Source organism: Trichosurus vulpecula, chromosome 7 (genome assembly GCF_011100635.1).
Source record: "Trichosurus vulpecula isolate mTriVul1 chromosome 7, mTriVul1.pri, whole genome shotgun sequence".
NCBI classification, from domain to species: domain Eukaryota; kingdom Metazoa; phylum Chordata; class Mammalia; order Diprotodontia; family Phalangeridae; genus Trichosurus; species Trichosurus vulpecula.
The window spans coordinates 225,884,671-225,898,827 of record NC_050579.1 but is presented as its reverse complement, the minus strand read 5'-3'; the positions used below and the strand labels follow the sequence as shown (position 1 = coordinate 225,898,827).

Genomic DNA, 14,157 nt, shown 5'->3' with positions numbered 1-14,157 from the left:
AATCTCCTTGGTAGTCTTTTCTTTGAAATTTTTGCATAGATATTCATTAAGGAAATTGGTCCATATTTTTCTTTCTCTGTTTTTACCCTTCCTGATTTTGGTATCAATACCGTATTTGTGTCATAAAAGGAATTTGGTAGGACTCCTTCTTTGCCTATTTTAAAAAATACAGTATTAATTGTTCCTTAAGTATTTGGTAGAAGTCACTTGTAAATATTTTTTGGTCTGAGAATTTTTTTCTTAGGGAACTCATTTATAGATTGTTTAATTTCTTTTTCTAAGATAAGGTTATTTAAGTATTTTTTTTCTTCTTCTGTTGATCTGGGCAGTTTATATTTTTGGAAACATCCATCCATTTCACTTAGATTGTCAGATTAATTGGTGTATCATTGGTCAAAATAGCTCCTAATAACTGCTTAAATTTCATCTTCCTTGGTGATGTATTCACTTTTTTCATTATTATATTGGTAATTTGGTTTTCTTTCTTTTAAAAATTACATTAACCATGCTTTTTTCTTCTTCTCAGTTTTATTGTTCTTTTCTTAAAACCAGTACCTAGTTTTATTATGTATTTTTTATTTTTTCCTTCCAATTATATTAATCTTTCCTTTTATTTTTCAGGATTTCCAAGTTTGAATTTGTTCTTTTTCTAGTTTTTTTAATTGCGTGCTCAATTTATTAACCTGTTATTTTTCTGTTTTATTGATGTAAGCATTTAGAGGTATAAATGTTCTCCTAAGTACTGTTTTAGCCACATTTCACAAATTTTAGTATGTTGGCTCATTGTTGTCATTCTCTTTAAGGAAATTACTTACAATTTGTTCTTTGACCCACTCATTCTTTAGGATTAGATTAGTTGGTTTCCAATTAATTTTAGTCTATGTTTCCATGGCAATTTATTGAATGTAATTTTTATTGCATTATGGTCTGGAAAAGATGCATTTAATATTTCTGTTTGCCTGCATTTGGTTGTGCTTCTTACCACAGCTTCCCTTAATACCCTCTTCCTTCTATCAGCTGACCTTTTCTTTTATCCCCTTGCCCTCCTGCTTTCCTATTGGCTAAGATTTCTATACCCATCTGAGTGTATATGTTATTCCATCTTTTAACCAATTCTGATGAGAGTGAGGTTCAAGTTTTGCCCAACACTCCCATTTTCCCTTCCACTGTAAAAGCCCTTCCTTGTGTTCCTCTTTTATATGAATTATTTTTTCTCTTTGTGCCTCTACCTTCCCTCATATCCTAGTGCTTCTATCTTTCTCACCCCTTCTTTTTTTATATCATCCCATCCTAGTCAATTCACACCCATCCCTTCTGTCTATGTATACTTCTAATTCCCCTAATAATTATGATGCTTTTAGGAGTTAAAAGTATGATCTTCTCATGTGCAAGTGCGAACAATTTAACCTTATTGAGTCCCTTTTGAGTTCTCTTTCATGTTTACCTTTTTATGGTTCTCTTGACTATCCTTGTTGAATGTTAGGTTTTCTATTCAGCTATGGTCTTTTCATCAGGGATGCTTGAAAGTCATCTATTTCATTAAATATCTATTCCCTCTCCCCCCAGAAGGAGTATACTCAGTTTTGCTGGGTAGGTTATTCTCAGTTATAATCCTAGCTTCTTCAGAAGCTGCTAAATCTTGTGTGAATCTGACTGTGGCTCCACAATATTTGAATTATTTCTTTCTGGCTATTTACAATATTTTCCTTTGATCTGTGGGCTCTGGAATTTGGCCATACTCTTCTTGGGAGATTTGGGGATCACTTTCAGGAGGTGATTGTGGAGTCTTTCAATTTTTATTTTACTCTTGGGATCTAAGATATAAGAGCCATTTTCCTTGAAGATTTCTTGAAATATGATGTCTAGGGGTTTTTTTTGATCATGGTTTTCAGGTAGTCAAACAATTATTAAATTTTCTTTTTTTTTTTTAATTTTTTTTTAAATGCAATTTATTTATTTAACATATTTGGTTTTCAGCATTGATTTTCACAACAGTTTGAATTACAAATTTTCTCCCCATTTCTACCCTCCCCCCCACTCCGAGATGGCTTATATTCTGGTTGCCCTGTTCCCCAGTCAGCCCTCCCCTCTATCACCCCCCTCCCCTCTCATCCCCCTTTCCCTTCCTTTCTTGTAGGGCAAGATAAATTTCTACGCCCCATTGCCTGTGTATCTTATTTTTTAGTTGCATACAAAAACTTTTTTTGTTTTTGAACATCTGATTTTAAAACTTTGAGTTCCAAATTCTCTTCCCTCTTCCCTTCCCACCCACCCTCCCTAAGAAGTTGAGCAATTCAACCTAGGCCACACATGTATCATTATGTATAACCCTTCCACAATACTCATGTTGTGAAAGGCTAACTACATTTTGCTCCTTCCCAACCATCCCGCTTTATTGAATTTTCTCCCTTGACACTGTCCCCTTTCCAAAGTGTTTGTTTTGATTACCTCCACCCCCATCTGCCCTCCCCTCCATCATCCCCCTGCCTTTTATTTTTTTTTTTATCTTCCTCCCTCTTCTTTCCTGTGGGGTAAGATACCCAACTGAGTATGTATGGTATTCCCCCTCAGGCCAAATCTGATGAGAGCAAGGTTCACTCATTCCCCCCTCACCTGCCCTCTCCCCTCCTCCCATAGAACTGCTTCCTCTTGCCACCTTTATGCGAGATAATCCACCCCATTCTATCTCTCCCTATCTCCCTCTCTCAGTATGTTGCTCTCTCATCCCTTAATTTCATTTTATTTCTTTTGGATATCTTCCCTTCATCTTCAACTCACCCTGTGTCTGCTCTCTCTCTTTTACATATATATATATATATATATATATATATATATATATATATATATATATATATACACATATAAACACACACACACACATATATATATATACACATACATACACATACATACGTATACACATAGATATATACATACATACACATTCACTTATATATATACATAAACATGCATATACATATATATACACATACACATATATATACATATACACATACACATATATATATATATATATACATATACACATATATATATATGTACATATATGCATATTCCCTTCAACTACCCTAATACTGAGGTCTCATGAATCATACTCATCATCTTTCCATGTAGGAATGTAAACAAAACAGTTCAACTTTAGTAAGTCCCTTGCAATTTCCATTTCTTGATTACCTTTTCATGCTTCTCTTGATTCTTGTGTTTGAAAGTCAAATTTTCTATTCAGTTCTGGTCTTTTCACTGAGAAAGCTTGGAAGTCCTCTATTTTATTGAAAATCCATATTTTGCCTTGGAACATGATACTCAGTTTTGCTGGGTAGGTGATTCTAGCTTTTAATCCTAGCTCCATTGACCTCCGGAATATCGCATTCCATGCCCTTCGATCTCTTAATGTAGAAGCTGCCAGATCTTGGGTTATTCTGATTGGGTTTCCACAATACTCAAATTGTTTCTTTCTGGCTGCTTGCAGTATTTTCTCCTTGATCTGGGAGCTCTGGAATTTGGCGACAATATTCCTAGGAGATTTCTTTTTGGGATCTATTTGAGGAGGCGATCGATGGATTCTTTCAATTTCTATTTTGCCCTGTGGCTCTAGAATATCAGGGCAGTTCTCCTTGATAATTTCCTGAAAGATGGTATCTAGGCTCTTTTTTTGATCATGGCTTTCAGGTAGTCCAATAATTTTTAAATTATCTCTCCTGGATCTATTTTCCAGGTCAGTGGTTTTTCCAAGGAGATATTTCACATTGTCTTCCATTTTTTCATTCCTCTGGTTCTGTTTTATAATATCCTGATTTCTCATAAAGTCACTAGCTTCCACTTGCTCCAATCTAATTTTTAAAGTAGTATTTTCTTCAGTGGTCTTTTGGACCTCCTTTTCCATTTGGCTAATTCTGCCTTTCAAGGCATTCTTCTCCTCATTGGCTTTTTGGAGCTCTTTTGCCATTTGAGTTAGTCTGTTTTTTAAGGTGTTGTTTTCTTCAGTGTATTTTTCAGTATTTTTTGGGGTCTCCTTTAGCAAGTCATTGACTTGTTTTTCATGGTTTTCTCGCATCCTTCTCATTTCTCTTCCCAATTTTTCCTCTACTTCTCTAACTTGCTTTTCCAACTCCTTTTTGAGTTCTTCTATGGCCTGGGGCCAGTTCATGTTTTTCTTGGAGGCTTTGATTGTAGGCTCTATGACTTTGTTGTCTTCTTTAGACTGTATGTTTTGGTCTTCTTTGTCACCAAAGAAAGAATCCAAAGTCTGAGACTGAATCTGGGCGCATTTTAGCTGCCTGGCCATATTCCCAACCAACTAACTTGACCCTTGAGTTTTTCAGTGGGGTATGACTGCTTGTAGACTAACGAGTTCTATGTTCTACGTTTGGGGGGGAGGTGCCAGCTCTGTCAGAGCCGCACTCCTCCTTCCCCAAGGACCCCCAGTCCAGACTGGGCTTAGATCTTCAGCAGGCTGTTGCACTCCTGCTCTGATCCGCCACTTAATTCCTCCCACCAGGTGGGCCTGGAGCGGGAAGTAACAACAGCTGTAGCTGCCCCACCTCCGCTGCCCCCGGGGCTGGAAGCCGAATGGGGAACTCCTTCCACTCCAGCAGCTTTTCCCACTAACCTTCTCCGCAGTCTTTGGTGTTTGTGGGTCGAGGGGTCTGGTAACTGCCGCAGCTCACATATTCAGGGCGCTAGGGCCCCCTGCGCCCAGCTTCTGGTCTGGATCATCCACGCCGCTCAGGCTGGGCTCTGCTCCACTCCGTTCCCAGCTCCCAGCTCCGTGTGGAATAGACCTCACCCAGAGACCATCCAGGCTGTCCTGGGCTGGAGCCCTGCTTCCCTCTGCTGTTTTGTGGGTTCTGCCTTTCTAGAATTGGTTCAGAGCCATTTTTTATAGGTTTTTGGAGGGACTCTGGTAGGGTACGGAGCTCACTCTAGTACGTGCTTACCAGCCATCATCTTGGCTCCACCCATTATTAAATTTTCTAAAACTATTTTTCTTTTTTGGTAAATAGTATTCTATTTTTAAATTACCTGTAAGGATAATTTTAAATATTTATTTTAGAAGATTTTGAGTTCTAATTTTTTTCTCCCACCATCCCCAAGATGGCAAGCAATCTCATAAAGGTTATATATGTACAATCATGTTAAACACATTTCCAAATTAGTCACATTGTGAAAGAAGAAACAGAACAAAAAGGAAAAGTCACTGAATGCAAAAAACAAAAAAGTGAAAATAGTATACTGCAGTCTGCATTCAGACTCCATATTTCTTTGTCTGGATGTTGATTGCATTTTCCATCATGAGTCTTGGAATTGTCTTGGGTCTTTGTATTGCTGAAAAGAGCTAAGTCTACCAAAGTTAGTCATTGTACAATGTTGCTGTTACTGTGTGTACAATGTTCTCTTTGTCCTTCTCACTTCACTCAGCATCAGGTCATGTAAGTCTTTCCTCATTTTTCTGAAATCTGCTTACTTATTATTTCTTATAGCATAATAGTATTCCATTACATTCATATACCACCACTTCTCCAGCCATTCCCTCATTGATGGGCATTCCCTCAGTTTCCAATGTTTTGCCACCATAAAAAGAGCTGCTATAAATATTTTTGTACATGTAGGTTTTTTTGCCCTTTTCTATGATCTCATGGGGATGCACAGTTTGTTTGCCCTTTGGTGTAGTTCCAAATTGCTCTCCAGAATGGTTGGATCAATTCACAACACCACCAACAATGCATTAGTACCCCAATTTTCCCACATCTTCTGCAACATTTAACATTTTCCTTTTCCGTCATATTAGCCCAAACTGATAGGTGTAAAGTGGTACCTCAAAGTTGTTTTAATTTGCATTTCTCTAATCAATAGTGATTTGGAGCATTTTTTCATATGACTACAGATAGCTGTAATTTCTTCATCTGAAAACTGCCTGCTCATATCCTTTGACCATTTACTACTTGAGCAATGACTTGTTTTCTCATAAGTTTGACTCAGTTCTCTATATTTTTTAAAAATGAGGCTTTTATTAGAAACACATGCTGTAAAAATTATTTCCCAGCTTTCTGCTTTCCTTCTAATCTTGATTGCATTGGTTTTTCTTGTGAAGAATCTTTTTAATTTAACATAATCAAAATTATCCATTTTGCGTTTCACAATGCTCTCTGTCTCTTGTTTGGTCATAAATTCTTCCCTTCTTCATATGTGTGACAGGTAAACTATTTCTCACTCTCCTAATTTACTTGAGGTGTCACCCTTTCTGTCTAAATCATGTATCCCTTTTGACCTTATCATACTATATAGTGTAAGATGTTGGTCTATGCCTAGTTTCCACCATACTATTTTACTATTTTCCCAGCAGTTTTTGTCAAATAGTTCTTATCCCAGAAACTAGAGTCTTTGGGTTTATCAAACAGTAGATTACTATAGTCATTTACCACCTAAGATTAAGAAGCTTGTACCCAGAGGATTTGGGTAATTCCATCTATCAGCAATGTGCTTCAGAGACTGACTGTATAACATACAGGGGCTGGTTTCTGAATGAGGAAATAAGAAGGGAAAACCTTAATTGTGATTTAATAATTGCTTATTAATATAAGAGAAAAATAATCATGTCTCTTAGTACTCCACCATATTGGCTCTGACTCCTATATCCCATTCAATCTTTCTAATTACCCATGAAGTAGAAGTGAGATGCCTCTGGGAAGGTTGCACGGAGGGGATGGAGAGTTCCACTCTTTTGATTTCATCAGTGTTAGGAACTCCCAGTGTGGAAGATGCTACTATGCAGTGGTAAAGATATTATTTTTAACTTACAGTCATAGAGAGATCCTTGGGGCAGCTAGAATGTGTCCAAGGTAAGACTTGAACCTAGGATTTTCTGATTCTAAGGCTAAGCACAACAATCATGATGACAACAGCTAGCATTTATATATCACTTCAGAACTTGTGAAGTGTTTTATGTATATTTTCTCATTTGACCCTCACAACATCCCTGTAGAATAGGTTGTATTATTATTCCCATTTTTGTAGAAGAGGGAACTGAGGCTGAAAGAGATTAAGTGCTTGTGTAGCAGAGCTAGAGAGAGGCTGAAATAGGGTTGGAACTGTCTTCTTGACTCTAAGACAAGTGTTTACTTTTTTTTAATCAAGTGCCATCTAGCTGCTCTTAACATCAAGTTACTATATATTATAGCACATTGCTTCATACCACAGGTGATCTTAGTCCCATTTTCCAGATAAGGATGCTAAGACTTGGAGGGATGAAATAACTGGCTATGGTCACATAGCTAGTAAATACTGGAAATAGGTCCATTGTTTTTATTTCCTCCTACTACAGACCACTATTAGTGATTCTTTGGTGAAACAGGGAGAAAACAATAAACTTTTTAGAGAGAGGTGGCATTCTTTGAGAAAGTTATTTGAAATACTTGAGTCTCTTTATGGGCAATTCTCAGTACTGGGATATGAAAGTATAACTTGGTTTCCTAAAAGATTTTGTGCTCTGTTTTTTAGAAGTACATTCCTCCAAGAAACCACTTCATTATGGCTTCCCATTACTATTAGTTGAATACATCAGGAGGCACAGTCCTAACGCTGAAAGACTGCAGAAAAAAATGAAGGGCACCAAACAGTTCTAAATGAAAGGAAAACAGTACCTTCTTGGGGAGCAGAGCTCCCCCATCAATTATTCTCTATTGAGAGAGCTTTTGGAGAGCCTTGAACAAAATTCAAGAGGTCTGGTCCTTGGTCTTTTGGGAATAACATTCCTCAGGGTTGAGATATCTTTTAAAGGCTTCAAGTAGATGTACATTTTTTGACCTTTCATTTTTTTTCAATGAACACATTTATTTTTTTCCTCTCTGTCTGTACCAATTAAAACATAAATAAGACCCTGCAATAAATATAAATAGTCCTATGCTTATTTGTTATGTGGGTTTTGTTTTTCTTTTGTTTTCCTTTATTTTTTCCTCATTAGTGAAGGGATGTGTGGAAAAAGAAAAAAATTCTTGATAATTAAAAAAAAATTAATAAAGTCCCCACATTGTCCAAGTCCAAAATTATATTTCAGTATTCAAGGAGTACATTTTAAAAAGTGTACTTTTATTGATATATTTTGTTTTTATATTATCTAGATTTTCCAAGCATCTCTCTTTTTCCCTCTCCTGGAGAGATATACTTTAGAACAAAGGATAGGAAAACGGAAAGGGAAGGTAGAAGGAGACAGTTCAGCAAAACTAACTAATATGATAAAAAAAGACCCTGATATTAGAGCTATATATTTATTAAGAAAGATATGGAAAAAGTAGAAAGAAATAACCTGAAGTAAAATGGGAAAATACAGAAAGGTAAGGGAAAGAGAGATGCATAAGGGGATGATGCTAGGAAGTGAAAGGAAAAGAGAAGTGAGTTATTGATAGAGAGGGAAATAGAGGCCTTGGGTTTAAGGGGAAAAAAATTTCCATTTTTTATCCTTTGACTTCCTCACCATGACCCAAAGCTTTACTTACTGTCTGCAAGGATACATTTCCTCACCATGACCCAAAGCTTTATTTACTATCTACAAGGATACATCATTCAAGAATGCTTTGCTTCATTTCCTATATAGATAGTACCTTTGTTTTGGCACATTTCTTTCTACTGGGTTAAAATTTAATTTTCTAGACCAGAGTCTTCTTATTAGCACCTTCTGTACTTCAGCATAGACAAACAATATTAGAAACTGGCCAGTCAACAAATAATGATACCTACTCTATGCTGAGCACTGAAAAACACAAGGCCTTCATGGAAGATGTACCCTGGTTGGGTACCCCAGAGGTATACACACCACGGTGCTATGGATTACCACAAGCACCCTATACTCTCGAACCTCATTCTATCATTCATTTAACTATCTATCTATCTATCTATCTATCTATCTATCTATCTATCTATGTCTCTGTTTACTGTTGCCTCCATTATATTGTTAGCTGTTAACATTCTTCATACCTTTTCCAGGATACTTAAATCCCAGTCCACCTATAGGGAAGAATATTTGAGTTTTCTTCTTAATTTCTCTTCACTACACTTTTCTTTCTTGTCCTGAATCATAGTATTCTGAAAAGACATGGAAGAGTTCTTTCCCTCTGGGAAACTGAAAGGAGGACAGGGATATATAGGGCACTAAACTTGGAGCTGAGAAGATTTGGGTTCAAATTCTACCTTGGACATTCACTAGCTGAGCAAATTACTTAACCTCCCTATGCTTCAGCTTCTTTATCTATAACAGGAAGGTGTTGGACTCTATGTGTTTTAAGGTCCCTCCCAACTCTAAATCTATAATCCTATTAGCATACCATGACCTCTTAAGTGCTTTAAACTGGATTGGGGGGCAATATACAATGTGGAAGGAGGTTGGGGAGAAGGATTTATAGCATGAGACAGGGGTAACACTAACACAAGTCCCAAAGAGTCATGGGGTTTAATCTTTGTCATCAGGCATCAGGTTCCATGTCTAGTTCTTCATGAGCATTCCTCTGCCTATATCAGGCCTTAGCCATTATGTGAATGTTATTTCAATTTGCTTACCATATACATGGCAAACTAGGGCTACTCTAAATCTGCTCTTTGGAGTCAACTTCTCTATGGGGTGTAGGAGTCTGGGGCTTGGATAAGCCCTTTCTATCTACATTTCTTTCCATCCTCCTCTTCCTATCTGCAACATAGCTATACACAGATGATTCACTTTATGAGATATTTTGTCTATGAATTAGGAAGTGCCTTAGAAAGTGCCTCAGCCCACCATTAAGTTTCCAGGGAGAAAAGATTTTCCCATAAGTGGGAAGCTACCTTGTTCCTGGGGCATATAGGTGAGGCAGTAGAGTGTGGGGTCTAGAGTCAGGAAGATGTGTCTAAGTTCAAATATGACCTCGGACATTTATTAGCTGTGTGATCCTGGGACACTCACTTAACCCTGTTTGCCTCAGTTTCTTCATCTGTAAAATGAGTTTGGAGAAGGAAATGGCAAATCATTCCTGTATCTTTGCCAAGAAAAACCCAAATAGGGTCTTGAAAATCAGATGGAACTGAAATGACTGAATAACAACAACACCTTGTTCCTAATTGGAATTTTGGCCTTGGCCCACTCATGCTGCCAGTGCATGATTGAAGGGCCTCTATGTTTTCCCTCTTTTGGAGATTAGTCTCTTCCTTCTTCTTAGTCTCCTTTAAAACATTGTACTAGTTAGATTATTTGGACAGACTTAAGTTATGGTGGTAAAACAAGCCTTTTCATCAATGGGAAGTACCCTAAAAGTTGTATGTCTCAGATCCCTAGTTGGGCTTCCTCCATACATAATGTCTTAGAAACAGCTGGTTGTCCAGTTCTGAACTTGTGATTCCAATTAGGTAGATCCCTTGCTTCTCACTACTAGGTAAAATAAACTGTCCAAAGAATCTAAAAGCCAATAGAAATTAGGCACCTTTTCTGACAAAACTCGTTATCTACCACACCCTATGTGTGGAAGAGGTAAATGGAAACTCTTTGACCATGTGGATTGGAGAAGCTGCATATTTTTATACTTTAAAAACTGAAACGAAATAGACATCCATCAGAAGCAGTATATTCTTGCCCTCACTCTCACTGGGCCAACATCAATAACTGTGAAGGTTCATTTCCCCAAACTCATAATAATAAAAACACATCTAATAAGGGAAGGCAGCTGAACACTGAATACTGAGTGGTACAGATAAGGTAGTTCAAGACAGAGCTGCAGAGTAAAGGACATTGAGGGGAATGAAGAATAAGGGTGCTATCATCATAGTCACCCTGGATGAATTGCACCTGCTTCACCAGTTTGTCCTAACTCTTGTTTCCACATGCCCTTTGTTCAATAAATTCACTGACTTCTTTCCTATGCTTCCTTTGGTGACTGAAAACCATTTCAAAGCAATCTTTGAACATTGTTTAAAATTCTATGAGCTCTCATATGTTATAAAAAATCAGAGGTTTACCAGGTATATCATCAGAAATTGTATTTTAACTTTAAGTACTCATTAGAGGCTCATGAATTATAAACAATATTGGTGAAAAGACATGAGATAGCTTTAAGACTTGTCTTGCCTTCTGAGAATCTATGATCTTCAAATCAAAGAGGACTTACCTGAACACTGTCTAAATTTTCATCATGTTTTTTGGGACTTCAAGACCCAGAAAAGCATTTTGATTTTCACCAGATTTTGCTACAAGACATATGCTTGGATAATGGAGGAAAAAAAATAACAAAATAATTTCCTTTGGATAAGTGTGTATTTATTGTGTGAAAAGAAATTCCACACTGATTCATGCAATAGAGAGTTAAATATATATTTAGCTGATTCCTTAGCACTCAGTGCTGAGGGTTTTGCAGGCATAACAATTTTTCAGTCATTTTAGTAAGCCTTTTAATGTCAATGTATTAAGTGCTTTAAAAATGAATACTTAAGAAATGAGAAAAAATCATCTAGTTTGACTTATTGATATATTTTTGCTTGATTTTTCTTGTAAAACCTTGTTATTTTTACATATTATATAATTGCTATTTTAAAATACCATCAGATTTTTTTATATATTGATCCTGATCTTTAGCTTTTACAGAATGGCATTTATAATTATTTATAATCATTTTACTATAGTAATTAAGCCATGTACTTGACCTCTAAAAGAAATGCAGCATTTGCTTATTTCTGAAATGAAAACTGAAGTAATACTACCAATTCTCTTGAGCTGCACTTAATTTTTAATTGTGAAATATTGAGTTGTCAATAAAAATACATTTATGAAAACTGTATTGCATGATATATACTTATTTTTTCTCTTCTATTTATGAGGCAGTTGGACGGCTCATAATTACAGTCAATTCTGGGGAATGACTTTGGAAGAAGGCTACAAATTTCGCCTTGGCACCTTGCCTCCTTCTCCTACACTTCTGAGCATGAATGAAATAACAGTAGGTGTTCTATCTATTTGCTTTTGAGGGTCTGGCTGGTGGTGGTTGTGTTTTTGTGTTTTAGTAATGCCAAAGAAGCAAATTTATTTTTTTTAAATGCTTCCCCCCTCCCAAGTTATTTATGACATTACTCAGATGTTTAACTTAGAGCTTGAGAATTCAGTGACACTAATCATGACCAAACCAATCAAATAAATTCTTGTATCTGAAGAATAAGATTAACGGAGTAATACCAAATTAAAAAATCTCTTCTGATTTCTTAGAAACATATATGTTGTTAGGTTTTCTGTGATCATTAATTCATTTTTATAAACTTACTCTAATTAAGTTTTAAAGTAAATATGTTCTTGAAAATAATGATTGTGATCAGAATTATAACTAATACTTTCCATGTCTATAGAAGTGAAATCAACTTTTGAGAATTAATTCACTTGGGATGGGAAATAGAGCTTAGAATGTGATACCATGGTGGGGAAACAGAGCCTCTGGGAAATGGAGAGGCCATTACTGGGAAGCTCATCCCTGCTGGGAGAACAAGACTTGCAATACCAGGGGAAGACCATTGGGGAAGAAGTCTATCTGGTAGCTTCCTAGTTTAAGGAATTAGACTTGCTAATTAGATCCTAAACTCCCTGTTTACATGCCTTTGAAGGAATACCAGTACTGTCAACATCCTCTAAATTTCAGTGCCTTGGAGAAAACTTCCAATTGCTACACCTTGGTTGCAGTTTTGGTAATAAATAGATTTCTGCCTTGAAATTAATAGAATGTATGCTTCTGAAAGAAAGCGCTATTTCTATTTTGTCATTGTATTCCTAGAGCCTAGAAGAGTACTTGGCACAAGGATAGTATTTAATAAATGCTTGTCGATTGGTTAATTGCTTGATAATGTTAATTGCTCATATCTACAGTGTTTTATAGTGCACCAAATAGTTTTCTAACAGCTCTCTTGTGGGTTAAGGAGTACAAATATTATGTCTACTTTACAGATGAGGACACTGCGAATTAGAGAGGCACAGTAACTTGTTGAAGATAAAATATCTAGTGTGTGACAGAGGTGGCGTTCTTGCCCCAATGTTTCTATTCCAAAGTCTAATGCTCTATCCAAAAAAGAAACAAATAAGCAAATAAACAAAAAGACCCCCAACTTCTATTAATTGTTGCACAGTTTATCAAAATCTCTTAGAATAACCCTTGATTTCTGTACGTCTCCACATTGAGACCACTGTATAAGCCTCATCTTTATCCAGATGTGCTATGCCAAGATTAGCAAACGTTTGAACAGTTAAATCAAAATACAGTTAAAGTTTGTTGACCAATTTCAAAGAAACTGGTAGCTCTCTTTTCCTTAGCTTCTTTGGGAAATTTTAAAGGTTTTTTCCTTTGTATTATTTTCAGAAGTGTTAGGATTTAATGATGGATGCCTTACAATAACTTTGCTTCTGCTCAGGAAGCTAGAACAAATCCCTCACCCATATTACCAGGGTGTTACCTTTCAAACAGTTATGTCTTGCAACTGACTCAGTCTTCCAGCTGAGATGTCAATTGTTTTCTTAAGAACATCAAAGTAGAGACCTAGTCACTACTTAAAATCAAGACCTGTTAGAAACCAGGAGGACAGGAAAAAGTGGTCTCTGGCTCTGTATCAATTCCTGTGAATTTATCTGGAATGAGCAAGTGTGGATGGAGATGCTGGCTGGGAGACTGAAACATAAACTCACAGTTCTGAATTTTCACTGTCCATTGACTTGGCTCTCTAAAGATACAATGAACCAAGATCTTGGTTCAACTCAAAGACAAGTTTTAAGAATTTTCAGAGCAAAGCAGTGTAGTGTAGCAAACAGCTGACCTCAGAAACAGGAAGACCTGGATTTAAGTCTTGCCTCTGATATATAATGGCTATATGATCCTGAGTAAGTTACTTACTGTTTCAATACTTTAGGCAACTTTAAGACTTTAAGTGGCAGAGAAGGTGCTGACCTGCATTGATGGAAGTTTCTTCACCTGGGACTTCCCTATATCAGAGAAATCTCACAAGTCCAGTCACTATTACTAAATATATTTCAGGTAGGAATAGGCCTAATTATATTCTCTGTCCCCTCATATCTAAACTGTTTAGGCAGCACATTCATTCATTTTTCTTTTAGATTCCCCCTTGATGGGATTGCATTATGGGAATTAGTATTTG

At 36.5% G+C, this 14,157-nt stretch overlaps 1 protein-coding gene across 1 annotated transcript in view; it reads left to right on the top strand.

Annotated features, from left to right (window-relative positions):
• TINAG (tubulointerstitial nephritis antigen) overlaps nt 1-14,157 on the top strand; it is a 202,887-nt gene that overhangs the window by 15,362 nt on the left and 173,368 nt on the right. The window contains exon 4 of the mRNA XM_036769096.1: nt 11,855-11,969. Within this exon, the coding sequence (XP_036624991.1) occupies nt 11,855-11,969 (115 nt within the window). The remainder of the gene's footprint in view (nt 1-11,854; nt 11,970-14,157) is intronic.